At 40.1% G+C, this 26668-nt stretch overlaps 1 protein-coding gene across 4 annotated transcripts; it reads left to right on the top strand.

The window, feature by feature from the left end:
- The first annotated feature begins 247 nt into the window (after window positions 1-247).
- On the top strand, window positions 248-24803 carry dnmt3aa (DNA methyltransferase 3 alpha a). Of its 4 annotated transcripts, none has more exons than XM_089022696.1 (23): window positions 249-392; window positions 2339-2420; window positions 2910-3100; window positions 8896-9073; window positions 10632-10669; window positions 10826-10942; window positions 14547-14753; window positions 15016-15174; window positions 15262-15369; window positions 16017-16164; window positions 16241-16384; window positions 17476-17520; window positions 17680-17759; window positions 17926-18038; window positions 19162-19345; window positions 20156-20240; window positions 20315-20460; window positions 20540-20630; window positions 20708-20856; window positions 21942-22027; window positions 22129-22198; window positions 23347-23465; window positions 23540-24803. In XM_089022696.1, exons 3-23 carry the CDS (start codon window positions 3032-3034, stop codon window positions 23679-23681), a joined length of 2478 nt encoding a protein of 825 aa, XP_088878822.1. In that variant the 5' UTR covers window positions 249-392; window positions 2339-2420; window positions 2910-3031; the 3' UTR covers window positions 23682-24803. The 4 variants fall into 4 exon arrangements, with proteins under 4 accessions (XP_088878823.1, XP_088878822.1, XP_088878821.1 ...); XM_089022695.1 differs by having other exon boundaries at window positions 22102-22198; XM_089022697.1 differs by lacking the exon at window positions 23540-24803 and having other exon boundaries at window positions 248-392; window positions 22102-22208; window positions 23347-23453.
- Window positions 24804-26668: the final 1865 nt, after the last annotated feature.

The raw sequence follows: 26668 nt of genomic DNA, 5'->3' as shown, positions 1-26668 counted from the left end.
GAAAGGCGCTTATAAATGAAATTTGTTATTAATATTATTATTATTATTATTATTATTATTAGTGTTTTTGTGATGATGATGATTATTATTATTATTGTGATGCTGATGATGGTTATTATTATTATTATTATTATTATTATTATTATTATTATTATTATTATTATTATTATTATTATTATCAGCAATAACTTGGTCGGCTTTAGGACCCGGTGGAAACTTTCGCTGGTGTACCAGCGTCTGCAGCGAATGACAGAGAGAGACGGAAGCGGGGGGGAGGCTTGGAGGGGGCAGCGGACTGAGAAGACCCGGTTGAGCGAGGAAGGGAGGGAGAAAGAGAGGTCGGGAGTGATCGCGAGGAGGGGAGAACGACGGCCATCAGGTCGGACAATACGGTAAATACAAAGATTGCATTTGACTTTTGCAGCTCTTTGCGTTTCGCTTGCAAACACACCGCTTCGGATGGCGATCGTTGCGAAACGGGGGTTGAGGAAGGGAGCTTGGAGCTATTCGCGAAGCCCGTGAGTGAACTTGGGAGTTTTTTTTTTGACTAGGGTGGGAGGAATGTCAAATCCAATATGGGGGGGCGGGTTGGCCGTAATGCAAACATATTGCAACGCTGCTTCACCGCCTCCAAGTGACACCGCCAGGTGACGTGAAACCGGAACGATCGACGTGCGTTTTTTTTTTTTTGGATGGCAGATCAACGGGGACGCATCGGCGCGTTGCACCGTCGACTCCACGGCGGCGGCGGCGGTGGGGGCAGAGCGGGCACTTGGGGACGAGCCTCCGGGGTGATTGGGTGCGTCTTTTACCTGACCTAGCAAAGATTATCGCTCTTCCAGACGCACAAACAACTCCGTGTTTACGACTGTCGGATTAGACACTCCTTTATTTTTTATTTATTTATTGGGGGACATGTCACCCGAAGAAGGCCACCTGAGGTCCCTCCTAAATGCTGATTGTCACAAATTGGAGGTATGTCATCATAATACTACATTTTCTTTCAAGCGCCTTTCAACGCTCTCAATGACACTTGACAGTCGCAGACAAGATACAATAATCAATAAAATACAATTATAAATACAACACAATAAATACAATACAATGTTAGCTAGTCATGTTAGCTTCAGGACTAACCCCCTCTCCCCTCTGCTTGTTTCTAAAATAAAAGTTTATTCTCCTTATATCTCCTTTCGTTGACTTTAGTCCTCTATCTGCCACATTTGTTTTACATTTGCACCTCTATGCTTTTACATGTAACAAGACGGATTGTAGAAATAGCACCCCGGAAATGATTTTCAAGAGACATTTCCATAACTCGCTACATCTTGCTAATATTAGCTTGTAATATGTGTCACCTAACAATCTCCATAAGTTGATTTATCAATGCAGGATTTTGCTCTCCATTTGGCAACAATTTTCATCTCCCCCCTCAGTGGCGCAAGCAGGCTTTTTCTTTGGACCTTTGAATGGAGACAAATTTAAAAACCAGCTGGCAAAACAGCTGGAACAATTTTTGCTATATACACTTTCTATAGGAATGTAGGCTCTGAATGTGTGAGTGGGTGTGTGTATGTGTGTGTGAGAGACCTACATCCAACTGACTTAGAAGGAATTGGCCTGCAAATTGAGCCGTGCAGGATTTTTAAATCAAGATGGTGGTTTCCTTTTGTTGTGATGATTTCTAAGCCTTTCGATCTCATCTTGGTTTCCATGTTAAAAAGTCCGCCATTGATTTTGCTTGCATCGCCTAAGCAGGCTGTTGTACGAACGATCCAAATCGAACCTCACCCCACCATATCGGTTTCGTGAAGGATTTAGCTGTTTTATGAACATCGCTTCTTTTACTCCACTTTCAAACCATCTATGTTCTTTCGCTAAGATTTTAACCTCATTGTCGTCAAATGAGTGGTCGCTAGCTTTTAGGTGCATATGTACTGCCGATTGACGCCCACTATGGACTTTTTCCACATACTCCCCCACACACATTCTAAAAAAAAAAAAGCATGCTTGGTTAATTATAGACTTGTGAACGTCAATGATTGATTGTTTGTCTCTGTGTGTCTTGCAATTGGCTGGCGATGAGTGTCAGGTTCCATTTTTCACTATCTACAAATTGTTTAACGAATGATTTGTTTTGTGTGTCTACTTTCCGCTCACCGATAGCATGAATGTGAGTGTGATTATCCGGTTAGCCTCAACTAGCCGAGCGGTATTCTGGAAAAGTGATAGTTAGATGGAATTGTGTGTTATGGAATAGAAAATGGGCGGACTGAGTGAAATGTGGCAAAGTGAAGCGTTTTCTCACAAATGATCACCCGCTATGTCATCCTCGTAGGCTCCAGCTTATCCCCTAAGGAGGCAAAGCACGTCAGAAAATGGATGGATAGAAATGAGATTTATCCATGGCGCCAGATCAGGTGAGGTTACATTCAAACATGTATTTTTTTTTGTGTGCGCTTGAATAGGTGCAGTCCCCTCCCTAAAAAAAATAAAAAATCCACGCCTTCCGCCCCTTGATGGTTATGTCACACTTTCACATGACCAGTTGTTGCTAGGCAGAATTGTTGTCATTAATTTTCATGTGTGGAGCAAATCCCAATGTAAAAAAAATAACTATATAATAAATAAACAAATAAATACATACATACATACATACATACACGCACACACACACACACACACACACACACACATACATACATACATACATACATACATACATACATACATACATACATACATACATACATACATACATACATACATACATACATACATACATACATACATACACACATAGAGAGAGATAGACTTGCCTTTTTTAGTCTCGCATTGTCCAAATATCTCCTATGCAAGCTTCCTGTTTTAATTCATTCATGTTTTGCATATTTCCTCTGCGCTTTTAGGAAAGGGGGAGGACCGAGTGATTGTCGGGCAGTTTGAATGACGGCGCACCGGCTGATTCAGAGGGGACTTTGATTTTTCTCCATTTTTTTTGGCAATTCGATTTTGTAAAATTGCTTTGGTCATGCCGTCCAACAGTCCCGCAGTCACCGAAGTGTCTCGGACACCCGAAAACAAAAGCTCCAATGATGTGGTAAGTTGATTGTTTTTGTTCTTGTCGTTGGATGACAAATGAAACGGATGTCAGCGTTGTTGTAGATCAATATGGATGAATTTGGCAGTGGAAATTATATTATAGCTGTATAATTAACAAACGTATAATCAAGTTATATTCTAGTCGTAGGATATTTTTTTTTGTTATCGTCCTCTGCTGCTTCAACTAACGTGAACAAAGACGTTCATTGAATGTAGTGTTTTTAGAAGGACTTTGTCTTGCATTGGTTACTTTTGGTTTTATTTAAAGTCGAGTTGGGCAAATTTTGCACATTCCTATTTTATATTTTGAGCTATTAAACATCCTTGTAGAAATTCTTTAAAAAAAAGTCAAAAAGAAATTAAGCAATCCCTGAATTGTTGTATATATATAATTTATTTATTTATTTGTTTGTTTATTTATTTGTCCATTTCTCAATTTCTCTATTTATTTATTAATTATTTTTGTATTTATGCATCCATTCATGCATTTATTTACTTCTGTATTTATGTATGTATTTAGTTATGTAATTAGTTATTTATTTATCCATTTGTGTATTTCTCTATTAATTTATTATTTATTTTTGTATTTATTTATTTATTTATTTATTTATTTATTTATTTATTTATCAATTCGTGTATTTATTTATTAGTTATTTTTATTTTTTATTTATCTATCCACCCATCCATTCATGCATTCACCCACCCCTTATGTATGTATGTATGTATGTATGTATGTATGTATGTATGTATGTATGTATGTATGTATGTATGTATGTATGTATTTATTTATTCATTCATGCATTTATTTATTTATTATTTTTATATTTTAATTTATCCACCCATCCATTCATGCATTCACCCATCCCTTATTTATTTATTTATTTAAACTCTGTACTTTTTTTTTTCAACGGCTGCTTTTAATTTTTCCACGAGTCCCATTGTACTAAAGTAACATAAATCGTATTTGACTAACATTGTAACATAACGTAACATAGACAAATTAAAGCCTACCTTCTCCCCCCCATTTGGCAACCATCTTTGAATCGCAAAATGCTCCGTTGGCTCACACAGCGAGAGAGAAAGTAGAGAGAATAAGAGCCAGTTGGGTGCGGATATGGAAAGAGAAAGCGAGAGGACGAGCTGTCTGATGCTGATGGGATCCTCCTCATCCCTCCTGGCTTGCAGTCTGGTCGCTTAGCAACTGCAGTGGCCTAAAATAACCCGCCAGGAGTCAGAAATAGACTAAAGATATAGGAACAGATTGACCAACCTGTATGTTTGGACACTTGCTGATATGCATATGGCTGAGTGGGTTTTTCAATATGCTGCTCCAACAGCTGTTTCAAGATCGGAATATTCCGTCTTCTCGACAGCTAAGCAGGCTTTGGAGCCAGTACTTCCTGTTTGCTGTACCGTACGATCATCCAGGAAGTGGCACCGGCGCATTTAGTCAGCACGGCGGTCCAGTCGGAGACAGTTGCTAAGCAGTTTCTGCACCTTAGCAACCGTTCTCCTGAATAACATTAAAGGACAACTGCGGACCAGTTGTGTCCATAATTTGTAAAATCACTTCAAATGACAAGCGGCGAGTGGGTTGTCCTAGCAGGAAACAGTTTCTTCCCCCTGAGTACACGTCGGTTTAGGATATTCGGCCTCGAAAGTCAATTTTACTCCATAACGACCACTTTGATTGACATTCTCATGCTTTCCCGTCTTACGCAGTTGCGAAAGATCGCTGTCACTCTGTGACAAATTGCGTCTTTGGCATTAGACCGGTTGAAACTTGTAATTAGCGTGAATGCATTTCCTGCATTCCTGAGCATCAGCAATAAGACTCCATCTTTACTAAAAAGCCAAAACAGACGCCGCTTCTTTCTCTTTTTCATCGCCTGATTGTCTAAAATAGCCGCAAAACAGTCAATCATTGAGCTTTTTCGGCAAGACAAGAAGAACACGCATTTATTATACAAAAATAAGGTATATTTTGTGTACTTTTAAGGCTTATTTACTTGAAAATTATGTTTTATGGGGACCTGGGAACGGATTATTTTCATTTGAATGGTTTCCTATGCGAAATTAAGGTTTGGAATACACACTTTTTGGTATCACTGTATATGTATTTATATATCTATATATGTATATAGATATTACTTGAGTTACATTTTACAGCTGCATCAAGCAATGAAATAACACTGTATAATCAAAGGCATGAAGTTTGAAAGACTCCCCACTATACACCGCTGAGTACCTAAAATATATCTTATGAAAACATCAAGACAGTAAAAATGTTTTATAGACCCCCAAACAACGTCCGTTTTTGTTTTTTTTTTACTTTTTAAAGTCAAGGTCCACGTTTCAGCCCTCGATGTTGCTTTTCCTCTTGAATAATCTCCTCATAAGACTCATGTTAGATCAAGTGTCTTTTTCATCTCAATGCCTGACGTCAGCCTCTCATCCAAATGCCAAATATCCTCCAGAATTTGGCCTCCCCCTCTCCAAAAGATGACACACCACAAAGAATTTCCGCCTGAGGGCAGAAAAAAAGATCCTGATTAAAGTGACGGAAGTCGAAAGTGATTCTGGTGAACATTAAAGGACAACCGACATCACTTTTTTGTTTCCTAACTGACATCAGAAAAACGTTTTATAGCATCTAAAATACCCAAAACACGCAGTATGATATTTTTAGTCAAATGCAAAACCCCAATAAAAATGACTTAAAGTGTCCAAAATCTACAAAAAAAATGAACCCGGAAGTGGCCAATTTCTGAAGGTCCCGCCCCCTTCTTAGTGACATCATGGCAGGACGTCTTGCCTTGCTGGAGAATCAAAACAATAGCTTCAGATTCAGAAAAGATGCGTTCTTGTTACTCATCCAGTTATGAATATGATTAAAATAGTTCTGAAGAGGAAAGCATACATGTTTGCAATCGATTAAAGAATTTATTCCGTGCCGTTTTGAGGTATCTGGGGGCGGGAAATGTAGCACCAAAAAGAGGCAGAAAATGAACGGGCTGATTAATTCCTTACACGGAGCTTTGTCGCCCTCTTCTGCCTCTTTTTGGTGCTACACAAAGTTTTCAGACCAAACAATGTACAGCAAAATGCATTGACGTGATGGAAGGACTGCTACAATGTGTCCTTTTTTCGGTCAGGGGCGTTCCTTCAGTGACGTAACGTGAGGACTCGTCACCAACTCCAAAACAAGACTTCCGGAATATTCAGCGCGAGTCTTAAAATGTAAAATACAGTAAAGTCTCGTTATATCGATATTCAAGGGAGTCCGAAAAAATATCGATATAACCGGGACTATCGATATATCCGACCCTGTTTGCATGTAATTTTCTCCGTGCGTGCATAGAAATAGTATCGATATAACCGGGACTATCGATATATCCGATATCGATATAACGAGACTTTACTGTATAGCTATATGCAGTGGAATCTTTGTAAAATACGCTCAGTAGAAGTCATTTGAAGCCATTTTACAAATTATGGACACAACTTGTCCGGAGACGTCGGTTGTCCTTTAAGCAAACAGCATTATGATTTAAGTGGGAAAAAAAAACATGGCCGTGATAATATATCATAGTGAAAGTGATAGTCAAAATGTGCATATGTACAAATAATACAATTGACTAAATAAATGCCCATCGCCATTTTATGAGTTACACGCAAACGACATTGGGTCGTTCATCAACCCTTTTATGTGTCGCTAATCAATCCGACCGATCAAACGCTAGCAGTCAAAAAGAAAGATGGAGCTAAGCCGTCATCCATGTACGCGTCATGTGCAGTCATGTGCGAGGGGTGGGGGGTGGGAGGGCAGGTTTGAGCATGTTTGGCTGTCGAACTGAGTGGGAGGGCTTGTCTCTCACAATCCTGCACACATTGTTGCAGTTTATTCAAGCGTACTTGCGGTGAGTTCATATGACTTTAATATCTGTGACAATAGAGGGTTGCATTTGCCTTTATATATTTTGCCTGATATTTGATATCTGGCTATCTATGAATCAATCTTTCTAGTTTAGTGGTTACCATATATTGTATCACCATGATGCGTCATTTCTCTGTTTTATTGTTGTAGTTCTTTTTGGATAGAAGTATATAATTTGAGTAACATTTGAGTAAAACATGCACACACAAACACACTCACATGCAGACAACGCATGCATCCATTAAAAATACAGTAAAGTCTCGTTATATCGATATCGGATATATCGATAGTCCCGGTTATATCGATATTTTTTCGGACTCCCTTGAATATCGATATAACGAGACTTTGCTGTAATAATCATAATAATATTAATTATCATCATAATAATAACTATAATAACAACAGTAATAATAATATAATAATAATAATAATAATAATAACAATAATAATAATAATGATAATAATAATAATAATAATAATAATAATAATAATAATAATAATACATTTTATTTCTAAGCGCCTTTTAAAACTCGAGGACACTTTACAGTACGATTTTTTTTTTATATCGTGTGAGAGGGTGATGTAAGGTAATATAATGTAATATATAATGCAATATAATGCTATATTATATCATATCATATAAATACAACTTTGGAGTATATTGTAACAGTTGTTTCAAAGGTTTTTTTTCTTTCAACAAAATTTGCCTTCCCACAAAGGGAAGACCGTCGGATCATATAGAAGTACAAACAAACCAAGATTTTTAACCTTGCAGGGTGGGAACTAGGCCCACCATTTGCCATGTACTTTTATTTCACGAATGCTTCCTCTCTTTCTGCCAAATGAGTAAATAATGTGATATTTGCAACACTACAGTATTCGCCATACTTGCTCACGTGCTCCAGCAACCTACTGCTGAGTTTATGATTCGCGGGGAAATTGCTTAATGCCGCTTTAATGGCCCCCTGGGGGGGTTTCAAACAATAATTGCTGTGTGCTCACAACAAAGGCACTTGATACTATTCGACTCATTTCGAAGCAAATGACAAAACATTTGACTCCTATCCATTTGCAGCTCTTTCCATGAAAGTCAATTGCATGTCCGGACTATGTCAATTATTTTTTTATAACTCATTTTTAGACTCCATATGAGCTGGGGAAGTCCCCAGGCTCTTTTCGTCGACATATAATGCCTCCTTTCACCTGCTCATTACGGCCTCTTTCAGCTTGTTAGCACTTGCCAGCATTGAAGTACTTTGCCTCCTTTCCGTTTTTTGTCTTTTCCTTTAATTTAAACGATGTGTTTGTCAAACTCATCCGCTTTTTGCACATAAAACAGCTTCTGGCCACACAATTAGAGTGCTAATGGGGGGAAAAAAAACAATTGGCTAATAGATTTGTTCTTTACCGTGTGATTTTATTTAGCGATCTAGCTGGCTACCTAGCTAGCTATCTATTTGCTATCTATTAGCTAGCTAGCTGGCTATCTCGCTAGCTATATACTGTATTTACTATCAGAATCAGAATCATCTTTATCTATACACTATCTATAAGCTAGCTAGCTAGCTATCCATTAGTTATCTATTAGCTAGCTAGCTAACTTTCTATCTATTTGAGTTATTCGGGGTTGAGCGAACGCAGGCGCACGTGGCTGCCGCTGCTCACCCACAGAAAAACTAATCCTGTGACTGTAAAGTGACCTTGAGAGTTTTGAAAGGAGCTTAGAAATGAAATGTATTATTATTATTGTTGTTGTTGTATTGTGCGTATATTATTATTATTCCAGTTAGATGTTAAATGATTAAATCCTGACTGACAGTAGGTTACTCAAGCAGATTGCACCATCTGTTTTCCAGGAGATGGCAACGTCTGACCCCTCTGCCCCCTCGACTCAGCCGGGGGAGTTGGAACACTCCCCTTCCCCTCGCAAGAAACGCGGGCGTCGGAAACTGGAGCATAACGACGGGAATAAGGGGATTGTTTTTAGCGCCAAGTCATCTGGGGATACGGTGGAACCTGAGAAGCCTAACAAAGGTACTTGAACAATTATTTCACTTTCTATTTTAATATAAACGTTCCCATGACAAGCGTAAAAAAATAAAATTCTGATTACCTTTTAACCTTGCAGGCAATGTTAAAAGTGACACTTTAACTTTCTGACCTGCCACTCAAGTGCGAAAAACAAATAGATTAAAACACTATTTTCCCTTCTGATGACACATGCATGAGACGGTATCAGAATAAGTTAATTCGTATGATGCATGAAGTCTCCCGATATATGCTTACGTTTAGGATGGCGTCATGCATGCAACGTGGCGTTTTTCATAGCTTTTTATGTGACTTTTAATGCCGAGTTTAAGGTTCCACTGTACCTTGAACATGCCCATACGTACATTTTGATGCCTGTTGCCAATTTATGCATTCATTAGAATGAAGATATAATTCTATTCATTTTGAAAGATCTTGGCAAAAAAAATCAACTGAAAATGAAACAGTTGTTTAAACTCATTCACTGGCAGACGGTGTGCAAAAATGTGTCCACTCCAGTGCCAGGGTTTTGTCATTATCACTCGAATTCCAGGACCCACAGTTTATTGAGTTTTAGGACTACATAAACATTCAATTCAGTGTAAGAAATCAGAAAAAATGTTAATTCCTAAATTGTATGGGTCTGGAGTTATATGAGCTTGAAATGAGGGTGGCTGTTTAAAATACAATACAATGCAATACATACATATTGGTTTATATATGTGCAAAAATGTGTCCACGACAATGCCAGGGTTTTTGTCATTATCACTCGAATTCCAGGACTCACAGAATATTGAGTTTTGGGACTACATCAACATTCAACGCAGCTTAAGAAATCGTAGACTCTCTTTTTTCAACATAAAAAAAAGAGTTAATTCCTAAATTACAGTAAAGTCTCGTTATATCGATATTCTCGGGAGTCGGAAAAAATATCGATATAACTGGACTATCGATATATCCGATCCTGCGGCATTTAAATTTTCTCCTTGCGTTCATAGAAATATTATCGTAATAAGCAGTACTATCGATATAACCGATATCGATATAACGAGACTTTACTGTATATAGATCTGGAGTTATATGAGCTTGAAATGAGGGTGGCTGTTCAAAATACAATGTAATACATACATATTGTTTTATGTACCGCTTTAACAACAGCTGACGCTGGAACAAAGCGCTAACGTGGAAAAAATGGAAATGCTGCCCCCTTGTTGAAATTAAAAACATTGCCAGAGGCCATGAACAGCGCTTTATCAGCACCCAAACAAGAAAAAACAAAACCCGAACACATTTAGGAATGGCGTTTTACATCATATTTTCAATTCCTTTAATACATTTGTGAATGGCGGTGAATGTGTTAATGTTATTCTGAGTACTGAAGTAGCTGGGGTAGGGTGTTGGGGGGGGGGGGTAATGGCTGCAGCTAAAATAACTTCCAGATGGCAGTCTTTGAAGACTTTTGGACTTGTAATGTGTGCGCCAGAGAAAAGTCATAAAAGTATGGATCCTTATTAAGCCCCTTGTTAATTCAGTACAAATGGCCCATTTCCTGTCCTTTTTTTAGATGAAGCCGACGACAGAAGCTGCGACTCCCCCAGAGAGGTGAGTAAAATTGTTCCTTACCCATTCCTTTATTTTATTTTATTTTATTTTATTTTTCCTCTATACTCCCCCAAAATAAAGTGAAATACTCTCACAGTACAAGACGGTTATGTAGTCAGTTCAGGATCTACCAAGCTTTTGTGGCTGTGTGTGCAGGGTGAGACAGGGAGGTTGCGTAGGAAGCCGGTCCCCAGAGTGACTTTCCAGGCTGGAGACCCGTACTACATCAGCAGGAGACAGAAAGAAGAATGGCTCAGCCGCTGGAAAATGGAGGTGTGAGATGCAGTCATAAGAAAGATTTTCTCGACATATTTTTGTTCAATTTAAAGGACAACCGACGCATCCGGACAAGTTGTGTCCATAATTTGTAACATCCCTTCAAATGACTTCAACTGAGCGTATTTTACAAAGATTCCACCGCATATAGCTATATTTTATGTTTTAAGACTCCGGTAGTCTTGTTTTTGAGTTGGTGACGATTCGTCACGTCACTGAAGGAACGCCCCTGACCGAAAAAAGGACACATTGTAGCAGTCCTTCCATCACGTCAATGCATTTTGCTGTACCTTGTTTGGTCTGAAAACTTCGTGTAGCACCAAAAAGAGACAGAAGATGGCGACAAAGCCCCGTGATTTATTCCTTACACGGAGCTTTGTCGCCATTTTCTGCCTCTTTTTAGTGCTAAATTTCCCGCCCCCAGATACCTCGAAATGGCACGGAATAAATTCTTTAATCGATTGAAAACATGTATGCTTTCCTCTTCAGAACTATTTGAATCATATTCATAATTGGATGAGTAACAAGAAAGCATCTTGTCCGAATCCGAAGCCATTGTTTTGATTCTCGAGCAATGCAAGACGTCTTGGCGTGACACCACGAACAAGGGGGCGGGACCTTCTGAAACTGGCCACTTCCGGTTTCAAATTGAAGTAGTTTTTCGACACTTTAAGTCATTTTTATTGGTGTTTTGCATTTGACTAAAAATATCATACTGCGTGTTTTGGGTATTTTAGATGCTATAAAACGTGTTTCTGATGTCAGTTAGGAAACAAAAAAGTGGTGTCGGTTGTCCTTTAAATCATAAACAGAAATATGATCAAGGAGTCTTTTTGGTCATTGAGGCGTTGTCAGGATGTTCGTTTTGGGCTCAGACGTGAACCCGAGTAAGTTGCAGGAAGTTGTGGTTTTGTCTGTAGCACAGAAACGGAAGTCACCCCCATAGCGTCTTCAACAGAATGGGACTGCTTGGTTTTCTGTCATAAAAAAAAAAAATCTTTCTAGCACGCTACTCAAATATGGATTTTCTGAAAACTCCCGTCTCACCTAAATCCGCTTCAATTCCAAGCCGCGACACTTCCACATACGCATCGGCGCTTTGCGCTGACGCTCCTTTCTTCTCATGGCGGGCTCCTCAAGCCATGCTGGTGTATTTGTGCTGCCGAAAAGGCGCGATTTATTAGCATGCTAGGTTAAAACAATCCCATCCTATTTCTCATAAGATCGCGCATCACATGAGCGCATTTAATTTAGGATCTGTTATTCAGTAGCCATGTTGTCATCATCACACATAAATTCCCATCAGGCTTCCTTCCGCACATTGTGGGAGTTCACCTCATCGTGTGTGAGGTGAGGAAGCCTTGTAAATCAATCGCTACGTTCACGGCTAGCCAATCAGCGGAGCGTTAAGCCCCAAGAATGTTTGAGTACCACAGTCAAGGAGACGACCAGAGAGGAAAAAAGACATTGAAGAAAATGACAGAGAGAAAGAGAGCCAGGGAGGAACAATGCCATATCCTATCTGTAAGTTTTCATTGATTTTTTTTTTTTGGGCAGAATTTAAAATGTTCAGTATTATTTTCCGTGATTGTCGATTTAGTTCAGAAAATCTAATGACGTATTTTTTTGGGGGAGCACTTTTGATTTGATATGAAACATCCATTGGTGTTTTTTCTAGTTGGTTCAGAAAAACATCAATGAAAAAACAAGATGGCCGTTATTTGCAGATAACAGTTTTAGTTTAAGATTTAGTGTTTTCGATTGCAGCTTCTGTTGAAATCTGCCGGATTTCTAGTTTTGGTTGTTTGTGCTTTGGGCTAGCTGGGGTTAGCCACTTTTTTATTTTTTTTTGCCTCGTGACTCTTACCAGATGCGAACCTCGCAATCAAGGAGTTATTCTTTGTCGTTGTTGTTGTTTTGCAGCATATTGGCGAGTCAAAGATGAAACTCATGACGACTCGTATTTTGAAAGGATCTGTTGTGCAGGAAGTAAAAAAATAGCATCTATTTTTAATTGGACAGAAAAATAATAATAATACATTTCATATATAAGTGCCTTTCAAAACTCTGTCACTTTACAGTCACAGGATAAGTTTTTTTTTTCTGTGGGTGAGCAGCGGCACCCACATGCGGCAGCGTTCACTCAACCTGGAAGTAACTCAAATAGATAGCAAACTAGCTAGCGAATAGATAGCTAATAGCTAGCCAATAGATAGTTAATAGCGAGCGAATAGATAGCAAACTAGCTAGTGAATAGATATCAAGTTAGCTAGCGAATAGATAGCAAGCTAGCTAGTGAATAGATAGCAGGTTAGCTAGCGAATAGATAGCAAGCTAGCTAGTGAATAGATAGCAAGCTATCTAGCGAATAGATAGCAAGCTAGCTAGCGAATAGCTAGCGAATAGATAGCTAATACCTAGCGAATAGATAGCTAATAGCTAGCTAGCTAAAACTGTTGTATTTCCAAATATCATTCCGAAACAGCCACCTCCGTGTTTCCTCTTGCATGAAGTCACAAGATGTTCAAGAATGAAAGTCATTTTGCCTGTTGACAGTGTGAAAGGGGGTTTCAGGGGGGGTATTCACTCCTGTTTTAATGGTCCTGAACGTGTGTGCGTGTGTGCGTGTGTGTGTGTGTGTGTGTGTGTGTGTGTGTGTGTGTGTGTGTGTGTGTGTGTGAGTTCACTTGGAGGTCAGGGTCAGTCACGGGCGTTAAATGGGGGGTGTGGTTTTGAAAACGGTTTACTGGTGAGGTCACGGGGTGTGGTCAGGGGGTCACAGATCAAGGGGGGGTGAACACACTGGCCAGGTCGTAGGGTTCGTTAAAGTTCAAAGCTGTAACTCATGGCAACCTTCTTCGCGTCTTTGTTTGGAAATACTCGATGGACGCCATTTTTTTTTTTTGTTGTTGTCATTTTGGGATTATTTGAAGTAGCATCATTAGCCCCTCCCAGTTCAAATGTCAAGTTTTTGTGATGTTCAAAAAATGAGATAAGGTTGATGTACTTTGCCTCGCTGGGCCTTCTGTGTGACGCCAGTTTCCAATTGCCCATGTGACTTCATCCGCAAGGGTGAATCCTGCAGTTTAATACAATACAATACAATACAATACAATACAAATTCAACCAAATAGCTTTTACATATATTTTCATGATCTACTTTTTTGTGTCAGTGTATTGTCCGCATTTGGCCCACAGAACCGGACGATTCGAAGTTTGTAAGGTCAAAGGTCAACATCAACCGAGAAGAGTTTTGGGGTCAAATTGGGGGGAGAGTGAATGGCGGTCACTCTAACTTTTACTGTCTTTTTCAGTGAGTAATTTATGCCGTGGTTTTACTGTTGCGTGTTTCACACATTCATTCCTTTAAACATTGTTTACAGGCCATCTGGAGTCGTGAACAATGTGCTTCGTAAATTATTCTAACGTGACGAGCGCAATAGCAAATGCAGATCAGGAAGTTTTGTCTGACTTGGGCAGCATTACTTTCGGAAAACAAATATTTTTGGTTATGTTGCTTGACGTTTGGGTTACGTTTTTCACAGTGTTCCTCCCAAGTGGCCATTTTGTTTCACACCGGCCTCCATTTTAACCATTTCAGGCGGAGCGACGGGCTTACAGGGAAGCTGAGATGTGCATGATGGATGACCTCACGTCGGAAGGCGAATTTCAAAAAGAGGAGGAGCCAGCCAGTCCCGACCCTTTGCCATCCCAGCCGCAAACAGATCCCGCCTCGCCAACCGTTGCCGTAACGCCAGAACCGGTTGCCAGAGGCGACCAGGCCACGCCCCGCGAGATTGAGTACCAGGTGAAAACTCAGCCATTTTTTTTTTCTTGTTGTCATTTTAGCCATGAAACAGAGAAAAAAAAACAAATTTGAGCTAGCTGGCTAGCCTTCTATCTGTTTGAGTTATTTCCTGGTTGAGCGAACGCTAGCTCGTGGGGCTGCCACTGCTCACCCACAGAAAAACGTATCCTGTGACTGTAAAGTGACCTTGAGAGTTTTGAAAGGCACTTAGAAATGAAATGTATTATTATTATTATTATTATTTTGAAATTCCTGCATGTAGGATGGCAGAGGTTTTGGCATCGGCACGCTGGTGTTTGGCAAGCTACGAGGTTTCTCCTGGTGGCCCGGCAGGATCGTTTCCTGGTGGATGAGCGGCCGTAGCCGAGCCGCCGACGGGACTCGTTGGGTCATGTGGTTTGGAGACGGCAAATTCTCTGTGGTGAGTAAATTGATCAAACAGAGGTTCCATTTTATTCCTGATCCATCCCAAAAGCATCCACAACTTTCTTTTTCACCCTTTTTCCAGGTTTGCGTGGAGAAACTCATGCCGCTGAGTTCTTTCTCGTCTGCCTTTCACCAACCCACCTACAACAAACAGCCAATGTACCGGAAAGCCATCTTTGAGGCTCTTCAGGTTAGCGCATTTGCTTCTCCTCTTTCATAATAAACAAAGGAAAATGGCCGCTTGTCACGTTCATATCTTAAAACTAGCACTTATGTCTGTTACTGGAGAAAATTGATTTAGCAATGTTGTCATTGTTAAATATGAAAATATAGAGATAAAACCAGTAGCAATTTGTGCATTTCACACCTAGGCCTTCAGTAGTGCTATGCCTGAATCAATCCAGCCCTTAAAATCTATTTTATGACTACACAAAATTGATTGCAGCTGTCACTGTGACTCATAAAAAGTGTGGTGTGATTTACTACATGGCCACTAGAGGGTACCGTTACGCGCCAGCGTTCACTCAACCCACTCATAGCTAACGAGCCAGCTAATAGATAGCAAAATAATGGCTTAAATATGATTGGTTAAATGCTTAAATACAAAAACACGCATCCCGAAGCAGCGCAACAGGGCAAAAGCAATGAAAGGAAGCTAAGAGACAATTTAGAATTATTTCAGAGGCATTCATGGACAAAATATAATTAACATCAGTCTGTAATGCAGATATTTTCAGGCTCACAGAGAAGGCCTTGCAGGCCCTGATTGTCCACCACTGTACAAAACACATACTGTGTGCTCATGTCATTTTGGCCATATTTTTGTTCTGTATCAAGGTGGCAAGTGTGCGAGCAGGACGTCCAACCCCTTCCTGTGACCCGAGCGATGACGCCGAAGGTGTGGAGCCTCAGACCAGACAGATGATAGAATGGGCCATGACGGGCTTCTTACCCAACGGCCCCCAATCACTGGACCCCCCCGAAGGTATCTTCATACACCTACACGCACTTTAATTTCTGTGGATCTACATGGATATTTCATTCCTCGCTGATCTCCACAGAGGAACAGAACCCGTATAAAGACGTTTACTCTGAGATGTGGGCGGAACCGGAGGCAGCGTATACTCCTCCCCCGGCCAAGAAACCTCGCAAGAACGCCGCGGAAAAGCCCAAGATCAGAGAAGTGATCGATGAAGGAACCAGAGGTGAATCGGAGTTAACTCTGAAATGAACCGGCATTCTTTGATTGGCTGCTGGGTGGGTGACCCCGCCAATCAAATCAGCTCATCTGGGAATTAAAAAAAAATGGTTTTATAACAATAATAATAATACATTTGATTTCTAAGCGCCTTTTTTTCTGAGGGTGAGCAGCAACCCGTTCACTCAACCCGGAATAACTCAAATAGATCAAAAGCTAGCTAGATAGCTAATAGATAACTAGCGAGATATTTAATAGCTAGCTGGCTAGTTAGCTAATAAATCGCTAGCTAGATAGCCAGCTTGCCAGATATATAACTAATAGACAGCAAATAGATAGCCAGCTAGGTAGTAATCTCGGTAGCCAGCCAGATAGCCAATATTTCTTCCGCAGGATTCACCCTTGCGGATGATATGACGCGGGCAATAGCCTACTATTCGTTCTCAAATGTGGATATACTTAAATGGAGATTTGAACAGTTGTATGACATTGGAGGATATTGGATTAACGTAATACATTATTATTACTTTCTATCTATTTCAGTGACTTCCGGGTTGAGTGAACGCTGGCGCGTGTGGCTGCCGCTGCTCACCCGCAGAATGACTGATCCTGTGACTGTAAAGCGACCATGGGAGTTTTGAAAGGCACTTAGAAATCAAATGTATTACGATGATGATGATGATGATTATTATTATTATTATTATTATTATTATTATTATTATTAGCAATGTTACACAAGTGGGCAACATTTCCCCTTTTTTTCCATGTTAGCACTTTGTTCCAGCTTCAGCTGTTGTTAAAGCGCTATATAAATCAATATGTATACATTTCATTGTATTTTTCACATCCACCCCCATTTCAAGCTCAAATAACTCCAGAACCATATAACTTAGCAATTAACTTTTTTTTGGATGAAAGAAGATAATCTAAGGTTTCTAACACTGAATGTTTACGTATATAGTCCTAAAACTCAATATTCTGTGGGTCCTGCAATTTTTACAAAAAATGACAAAAACCCTGGCACCGGAGTGAACATATTTTTGCACATTGTCTGCCACTTGTGAATGAGTTAATCACACTTTTTTTTTGTTCCCCCAGAGAGACTTATACAGGAGATCAAAAAGAAAACGCGCAACATAGAAGGTATCATCTCCATTTATTTCTTTGATTACAGTATGCAGAAGTAAAAAAAATAACAGTATTTTAAATTGAATTTCGGTTCTAATATTGAAGTGAACACAATGTGTGATTATTCTATGTGGGTGTGTGTACCCCAAAACACCCATTTCACCCCCCCGATAGATATCTGCATCTCTTGTGGAAGCCTCAACGTCTCTTTGGAGCATCCTCTCTTCATGGGGGCCATGTGTGTGGGCTGCAAAGTAAGATGCAATTGTTGTCAGGGTAACATCAATCAACATATTTGACCAATTCAAGACAATATGTTTCGTTATCTTGTGAATAATATCGATTTTCATTTTTGGGTCAGTAAAGTATTCAAATGAAACATTGAATACCGTAATTTCATCCTCTATTCTTCTCCCATAGAATTCTTTTTTAGAATGTGCCTACCAGTATGACGACGACGGCTATCAGTCCTACTGCACCATCTGCTGCGGAGGCAGGGAGGTGCTCATGTGCGGCAACAACAACTGCTGCAGGTCAGTAATTGGTTCCCGGAAAGTGTGTGTAAGGCGAAAAGTGTGTCTTCCAAACATTATTTTCCCATAGGAAACCATTAGAAATGAGAATAATCTGTTTCCAAGTCCCCATAAAACATAATTTTATCCTAAGTAAGCCCTAAAACTACACAAAATATACCTTATTTTATGTATAATAAATGTGCTATGGGATTGTAATTAAAGAAATAAAACTTTACTGTATAATAAAGTCGTTTTATTTACCTTTGTGATGGTCGTTGATGGCTTGATGGAATGGATAGCTTTTTGCATAACGTGTCTCAAGGTGCTATGGGTTGTACATCTTAGAAGTTGTGACATTGCAACACACTAGAAACTTCATTGATAGCTGGTTCCCTTGCTTGTATTTTCTCTTCAAATTGTACAGATGACTTGTGCGGGTTATTTGTGGAGTCTGATTGATGGGATAATTTAACCTTGCAGTCTACACTCTGCCTTTGAACTATCAATAAAGTTGAAACAAGCTATTATATTGTAATTGAAGAAATAATCTGTAGTGTATAATAAAGTCGTTTTATTTACCTTTGTGATGGCCGTTGATGTAGTTGCCTCTTGATGACATCCGAGTGAAGTTGCCGTGCTTTCTCGGCGATAATACCCTCACTCACACAGTCCCCTGCTAGCTGCTTTCCGTTAATCCAAATCAACAGAAGTTTTTCAACCTCTTCTATTGCCTGAGACCGTTGCTTAGATAACACAGAAACACCCTTAGCCACACGTAGCAATGGTCGACTTAGCATACTGCTACTGGGACGCTAAGTAACACAAACGCACACCTCGTGTTTTTTGATTATCTCCTTCTTCTTCTTGACCGTAATTTTCATGGCGCTCCATGTGTTTCCCGAAAAGTAGTTCGTAAACCAAATTTATATTCTCGTGAATTTAATGTTCGTAAGGTGAAAATTTCCTTCGCTAAAGCGTTCGTAAGCCAAAGTATCACTGTATCTCGTTTAATGGGAAATTGTGATGAATAATTCTCGCTGGTGTATCTTGCGTGCCCATGAAGTCAACAGATATCAATCTAGCATCTCTTTGACCTTGAGAAAAAAAAAATCCATGTACTGTATACGCATTTTCCACTTAGGTGTTTCTGCGTGGAGTGTGTGGATCTACTAGTGGGAATCGGCTCGGCGGCGGCGGCCATCAAAGAAGATCCGTGGAACTGTTACATGTGCGGACCCCGAAACACCTACGGCTTACTGCGGCGACGGGACGACTGGCCTTGCCGACTGCAGCATTTTTTCGCTAACAATCACGAACAGGATTTTGTGAGTCTGGCGTGTTAACTTCCTGTCCCAAGTTAGCTAGCCTAATATTTTAGCCTGTCATTATTTCAAAGGCGCGTACAGTGTCGCCTATTTTTATCCAATTTGTAATAATAATAATGAGAATAATATTATTAATAATAATAATAACACATTTCATTTATAAGTGCCTTTTAAAACTCTGAATGTCACTTTACAGTCACAGGATAAGTTTTTCTGTGGGTGAGCAGCGGCGGCCACACGCGCCAGCATTCACTCAACCCGAAAATAACTCAATTAGATAGAAAGCTAGCTATTTAATAGCTATCTATTAGCTAGCTAATATATATATATATATATATATATATATATATATATATATATATATATATATATATATATATATATATATATATATATATACAGTAAAGTCTCGTTATATCGATATCGGATATATCGATAGTCCCGGTTATATCGATACTATTTCTATGCGCGCATGGAGAAAATTACATGCAAACAGGGTCGGATATATCGATAGTCCCGGTTATATCGATATTTTTTCGGACTCCCTTGAATATCGATATAACGAGACTTTACTGTGTATATATATATATATATATATGTGTATATATTAGCTATCTACATTGCTAGCTTGCTAGCTAACCACAAAGATAGCTAGCTTGCTAGCGAACTACAAAGATAGCTAGCTAGCTACATAGCTAGGTAGGTAGGTAGGTCGGTCGATAGATAGATAGATATTTTTTTTTTCACCTTGCAGTGTACTTAAATGATTTTCATCATTGTAACCGCAATCTTGTCGTTTTTATCTTTTAGGAGCCAGCGAAGTTATATGCTCCAGTCGCAGCAGAAAAGAGGCAGCCAATCAGAGTCTTATCACTGTTTGACGGCATTGCCACAGGTATGCAGTTGCAGCGTGCATCCGATGTTTATCCCCCCATACTACAAATCAAAATTTTAATGTTATTTTATCAGGACTTTTGGTGCTAAAAGATCTGGGCATCCAGGTTGATAAGTACGTGGCGTCCGAAGTGTGTGAGGACTCCATCACTGTGGGCATGGTGCGACACCAAGGACGCATCATGTACGTGGGCGACGTACGCAACGTAACCCATAAACATGTAAGTCGCATCTTTTTATGTTATTTCTAAACTGTATTGTGTCATTTTCATTTTTATTGATGTTAAATGTGTCATTCAGATCGAAGAGTGGGGACCGTTTGACTTGGTGATAGGAGGAAGTCCCTGCAATGACCTCTCCATTGTCAACCCTGCACGCAAAGGCCTTTACGGTACATATTGAAAATTCGGACTAAAAGCAACCATTTTACTCTAAATTTTTGATGACATCAAACGTTATTTTCCGCAGAGGGAACCGGTCGCTTATTTTTCGAGTTTTACCGTCTGTTGCACGAGGCTCGACCGAAAGAAGGTGACGAGAGGCCTTTTTTCTGGCTCTTTGAGAACGTGGTTGCCATGGGCGTCAGTGACAAACGGGACATATCTCGCTTTTTAGAGGTAAAAGCTTCAATGTGTGTATGGTGAAAATATATATTTTTTTTACATTTCCCCGCCAAAAACTGCAATAATAGTAAATTAAATCACATTAACTCACTCATACATGGTAGACATGTGCAAAAATATGTCCACTCCAGTGCCAGGGTTTTTGTCATTTTCACACAAATTGCAGTACCCACAGAAGATATGGATGCTACAGCATTCAACATTTAGCTTGTAGTAGACATGCACATTCCACCATGACGTCCCTGATCCACTGCTGAAAAGGATTCTTTGATCCTCTCCTCTTTCATTTAGAACTGCTTCATGTCACAAAGGGGGTACAGCAAGTGCGAAAGAATGAATGACTCTGTGTCTTTGTGTTGTCATATTATTTATTATGTAGGTTTTTTTTGTTATTCAATATGGCGCCGCGAGAGTGGCCGCCTTTCCAGCAGCTCCTGTATTTTGATTTTCTACTTCTTTCTTTCCTTTCCTCTTCCTTTCATAACTTTGCTGCCGTGTTACTTCCGGTTAGAGTGAACGCTGGCGCGAATGGCTGCCGCTGCTCACCCACACAAAAAAAAAAAAAATCAAAAATATTTTCCCGTGACTGTAAAGTGTCCTTGAGAGTCTTGAAATGTGCTTAGAAATGAAATGTATTATTATTATTATTATTATTATTATTATTATTATTATTATTAGTAGTAGTAGTAGTAGTATTGTGATTATGATAATGATGATGATGATTATTATATTATTATTATTATTATTATTATTATTATTATTATTATTATTATTATTATTATCGTTATTATTGAGTTTTAGGATGACATAAACATTCAATGCAGCCTAAGAAACCTTAGACTCTCTTTTTTCATCAGAAAGAAAAAGTTAATTCCTAAGTGAGATGGGTCTGTAGTTATCTGAGCATGAAATGGGGGCGGCTGTACAAAAGTTAAACGCGTGGGAAGGAAAAACATTGCCAGAGCTCTTACCAGCGCTTTATCTGCACCCTCTCTCGCATGAAAAAAAACAAACCATAACAAATTCGGGAATGGCAGTGAATGAATTGACGATTGAAAAGTAAATAACTCACTTTTCAGTGCAACCCGGTGATGATCGATGCTAAGGAAGTTTCTGCTGCCCACCGCGCTCGATATTTCTGGGGGAACCTACCCGGCATGTCAAGGTGAGAAAAAGACTCTCTCACACGCTATTGGACCAAATTCAATCCGCTTGAAAATAATGATAATTTTAAAGCAGCTTGTCGAACATATCGTCAACAAACAGACCCCTGAGCCCCATGACGAATGACAGGCTGGACCTGCAGGAGTGTCTCGAGCACGGTCGCACCGCCAAGGTATCAACGTGTGCGTCGATCCATGTCTTTGTCATTCTTTTGTTCAAAGTAAATACAGTGATACCTTGGCTTACGAACTTAATTGGTTCCCAGAAAGTGTGTGTAACGGCGAAAAATGTGTCTTCCAAACATTAATGTCCCATAGGAAACCATTCAAAATGAGAATAACCCGTTTACAGGTCTCCGTAAAACATAATTTTCTACTAAATAAGCCTTAAAAGTATACAAAATATACCTTAATTTATGTTTAATAAATGTGCTATTGTATTGTAATTAAAGAAATAAAATGTACTGTATAATAAAGTCGTTTTATTTACCTTTGTGATTGTCATTGATGTAGTGGCCTCTTGATGTTACCGTGCTTTCTCGATGATAATACCCTCACTCACACTGTCCCCTGCTCACTGTTTTTCATTAATCCAAATCAACAGAAGTTTTTCAATCTCTTCTATTGCCTGAGACCGTTGCTTAGACAAGACAGAAACACCTTTAGCTAGACGTAGCAATGGTCGACTTAGCATACTGGTACTGGGACGCTAAGTCACACAAACGCACACCTCGTTCGTGTTTCACTGCTCGACGGTAATTTTGTTTTGTGTCCTCTTCGGCTGACCACTAGCCTGTGGTGGGGTCTTTTTCAGTCCCAAAAAAAAGCAAACACATCCACTCGATAACAACCCACGTCTGCACTGAGTGCCGGTGACGCCGTTCGACCGTGTGGTTTGGTGTTTTTCCGCCGAAAAACAAGTCCGCCAGCCATTATGGCGCTCCGTGTATTTCCCGAAAACTAGTTCGTATGCCAAGATTACATTCTCACGAATTTAATGTTTGTAGGCCGAAAACTTCGTGAGCTAAAGCGTTCGTAAACCGAGGGATCACTGTACTTAAAATTGCATTTATGCCTGTTGTGCAAGTCAAGGTCCGGGGGCCAAATCTGGCCCTTCACATCATTTTATTCGGCCCGCATAAGTGTGAAATTCCACAATGCTTACTAAAATCCGCACCCAAAATTTCACATTGTCGTATGAAAACCACCATAACAGTCGCTCATACCCAATATCACAAGACACATTTGGGATTTAAAAAAAACAACAAAATATTTGTGTGTGTGTGTGTTTGTGTGTGTATGTCCTGGATGCAAATTCCAGTTTGAGAAGTTACGTACGATAACGACTCGCTCCAACTCTGTGAAGCAGGGGAAAGATGAGCATTTCCCCGTCTACATGGACAACAAGGAGGACATCCTCTGGTGCACTGAGATGGAAAGGTAATCCACTCCCGGTGTACATAAGCATGAAAATAGTGAATATTCTCGAAATCATAACGCATGTGTGCATCCAGGGTATTTGGTTTCCCTGTCCACTACACCGACGTGTCCAACATGAGCCGACTGGCAAGGCAAAGGCTGCTGGGACGTTCGTGGAGCGTTCCTGTCATCAGGCACCTCTTTGCCCCTTTAAAGGAGTATTTTGCTTGCAACTAGTCACGCAACAACTCTCTCTCTCGCCTCTCGCATACCCACACGACAGATGCAGTAACTGTACACAGCTTGCGTCTGTGTAAGCTCTCATTCGTACAGGAGTCGTCCATCGATGAAAAGGTTTCTTCAGCCGTCATCTGTACTTCTTTGAAGGTTTCGCTTTTCATCCAAGAGGCTTCGTCAGCGAACAAAAAATTTGCTGGTAGCTCTGACCCTATAGATATCTGTATATCCCTCCTGTCCAGAGTGGCGGTGCCAGACCTCTGATCTGATAGGTCCCTGCTCTAAGGTTGGGGGGAGCAGAGGACTATTTCCTAAAGCGACACTGATTTACTTCTATTGTCCTGACTGATTATGAAGATTGTAAAGAGCAATACATTGGGGAGACTAAACAAATTCTCAAGAAAAGGACTTTATCAACATCGCAGGGATAATACTAGTGAGCCTCAATCGGCAGTACATATGCACCTAAAAGCTAGCAACCACTCATTTGACGACAATGAGGTTAAGATCTTAGCGAAAGAAAATAGATAGTTTGAAAGGGGAGCAAAAGAAGCTATTTTTAGAAAACAGCAAAACCCTTCACTAAATCGCCACGGTGGTGTGAGGTTTAATTTGGATCGTGCTTACAACACACTTCTGAGATTGTTACCACATAGGGCCACAATGAGAAGTCTGACACCTTGAAAGAAGTAAAGATGACTGCTGAAGAAACCTTTTCATCGATGTACACGGCTTGTACATGAAGGTTGGCTGACGCAGATGAAACAGAGGACACACCACTTCATCCCTCGATCCCGTATCACCGACTGGCGAATCTTAGTCCCCAGGTGCTACATACTCGCACACATCACATCCCTCTCAAAGCATCACCAAAACATATTATTACAAATGTATGACAATACGGTAGAGGTGCTAACGTTGCAGTATCGATGCCATCCACCACATACACCAGCTAAAATCTGCGGTGCTAGCCGGGATGTCGTCAAGGTCAAAATGGTGCCATTTTTAGGTGACATTTTGATGAACTGTTCTTGGTGCTCTCTGAGATTTTGTACCTTGGCCTCGTGTGCTCCGCTGCTGTCGGGCATCAAACTAAAAGAAGGCTCGGTTGTAAATCGCTAACCAGTTGTTGCAGCTCTACTGTCTTATTTTAGTTCACAGGGATTTCAAAATGGCCTCTCGTTGTCGAGCAACAGCATCGCTGGCTTTTGCATCCGTCGGAGTGTGGAAACGGATTGTCTTGTGTTTACGTTTTGAAAATATTGCATCGTCGGTGCGCGGCGGCCATCTTGAAATTGAATGGAACACAAAACAGGGACTTTATTTTGTTACCTTAAGAAATCTTCAGTCTGGTGCTTTCGGTCTCACGTTGACCATCTTCCTCAAGATAGCAGCTAATAGTTGGACGCAAACAATCAGAAACTGTAAACTAGCAGTTTTGCTTATTTTATTGTTTTGTTTTTTTATTTTTGGCCATCATGTTTACTCTCCGTTTGTACAACCAAACTTCAGGTGCTTTTTTTTCAACCAACCTTCAGGTGCTTTTTCAACTCTACTCTTTATACAGTGCTATCTACAGTGCAGGTTACACACACACACACACAGTTGCTGGAAACACCCTCAGTGCAGTGCTGGTTTACTTAAACGACATCTACTGTTAACTCATTCACTGCCATTCACGATTTTTTTTTCGGGAATTGAAAGTATGACGTAGAGCGCCATACCCGAATTTGTTCGGGTTTTGTTTTTTTCATGCTTGGGTGCCGATAAAGCGCTGCACATTGCCTCTGGAAACGTTTTTTCTTTTCCACAAGGCAGCATTTCCCTTTTGTCCATGTTAGCGCTTCGTTCCAGCTTTAGCTGTTGTTAAAGCGCTATATGTGTGTATTTCACTGTATTTTGGACAGCCACCCTTATTTCAAGCTCATATAACTCCAGACCCATATAATTTATAATTTAAAGGAGAACTGACACCATTTTTTTGTTTCCTAACTGACATCAGAAAAACGTTTTATAGCATCTAAAATACCCAAAAATCGCAGGCTGATATCTTTAGTCAAATGCAAAACACCAATAAAAATGACTTAAAGTGTCCCAAAACTACTTCAAATTGAACCCGGAAGTGGCTAGTTTCAGAAGGTCCCGCCCCCTTGTTCGTGACGTCACCCAAGGACGTCTTGCCTTGCTCGAGAATCAAAACAATGGCGTCAGATTCGGAGAAAATGCTTTCTTGTTACTCATCCTGTTATGAATATGATTCAAATAGTTCTGAAGAGGAAAGCATACATGTTTGCAATCGATTAAAGGAGTCCTTCCGGAATCAATTCGAGCCGTCAGGACTCCAATGTAGCATCCCAGAAAATACACAAGATGGCGCCCAAGCTCCGTGGGTTGATTTGTCTGCTGGGAAAATATGTCAACTAGTATCAAATAGTAGTCTTGGTGCAAAACACAACGATTCACCATTGCGTTATTGATGTGTTTTCCTTCTAATTTCGCCATCACACGAAGTTTTCAGACCAAACAAAATACCCAAAATGCATTGTGTGTCGCTCCGTAGAAGTCGTTGCAAATGAGTTAATGCACAGAACACGCATAATCACTGTGTTTCTGCAGGACAACCGTCACCAGCAGGCCTTCTATGGCACTGCTGTTTGTGACGTCATAACCCTGCGCCGCCTTGATGCTAAAGACCCCACCCTCACCCCTCCCCGACAGATCTTTCCATTCCGATACCGCATGTCAATCTGTCCGTGTAATCTCATGTTAGATTAAGGAATAACGATGCCGATAATAATAATAATGGTCGTGTTTATTACAACAATAATCCGTTTTTGTGCGTGTGTACTGTTCCAGGTCGGTGCTCAATTCCGTTCAATCTCAGCCAATAGAGGGAAGGAGGTTTAAGGTAAAAACTCGAATTACAGTTAGTTGTCGTGACTTTGTCTTGTAAAGGAGAATTTGAGTGATAGCGAAACTAGCTCTCA

The sequence above is a fragment of the Hippocampus bargibanti genome, linkage group LG19 (assembly GCF_051943395.1).
Source record: "Hippocampus bargibanti isolate YZ-2025 linkage group LG19, ASM5194339v1, whole genome shotgun sequence".
NCBI lineage: Eukaryota > Metazoa > Chordata > Actinopteri > Syngnathiformes > Syngnathidae > Hippocampus > Hippocampus bargibanti.
This window is presented reverse-complemented; position numbering and strand designations above follow the sequence as displayed.

What these genes read in the sequence shown, in the direction of transcription:
- dnmt3aa (XM_089022695.1), top strand. Translation starts at nt 3,032, where the DNA reads ATGCCGTCCAACAGTCCCGCAGTCACCGAAGTGTCTCGGACACCCGAA. An exon ending in GCAACGTAACCCATAAACAT is followed by an intron (nt 20,461 to 20,539) that starts GTAAGTCGCATC and finishes TGTGTCATTCAG; the next exon opens with ATCGAAGAGTGGGGACCGTT. An exon ending in TGGTGCACTGAGATGGAAAG is followed by an intron (nt 23,466 to 23,539) that starts GTAATCCACTCC and finishes GTGTGCATCCAG; the next exon opens with GGTATTTGGTTTCCCTGTCC.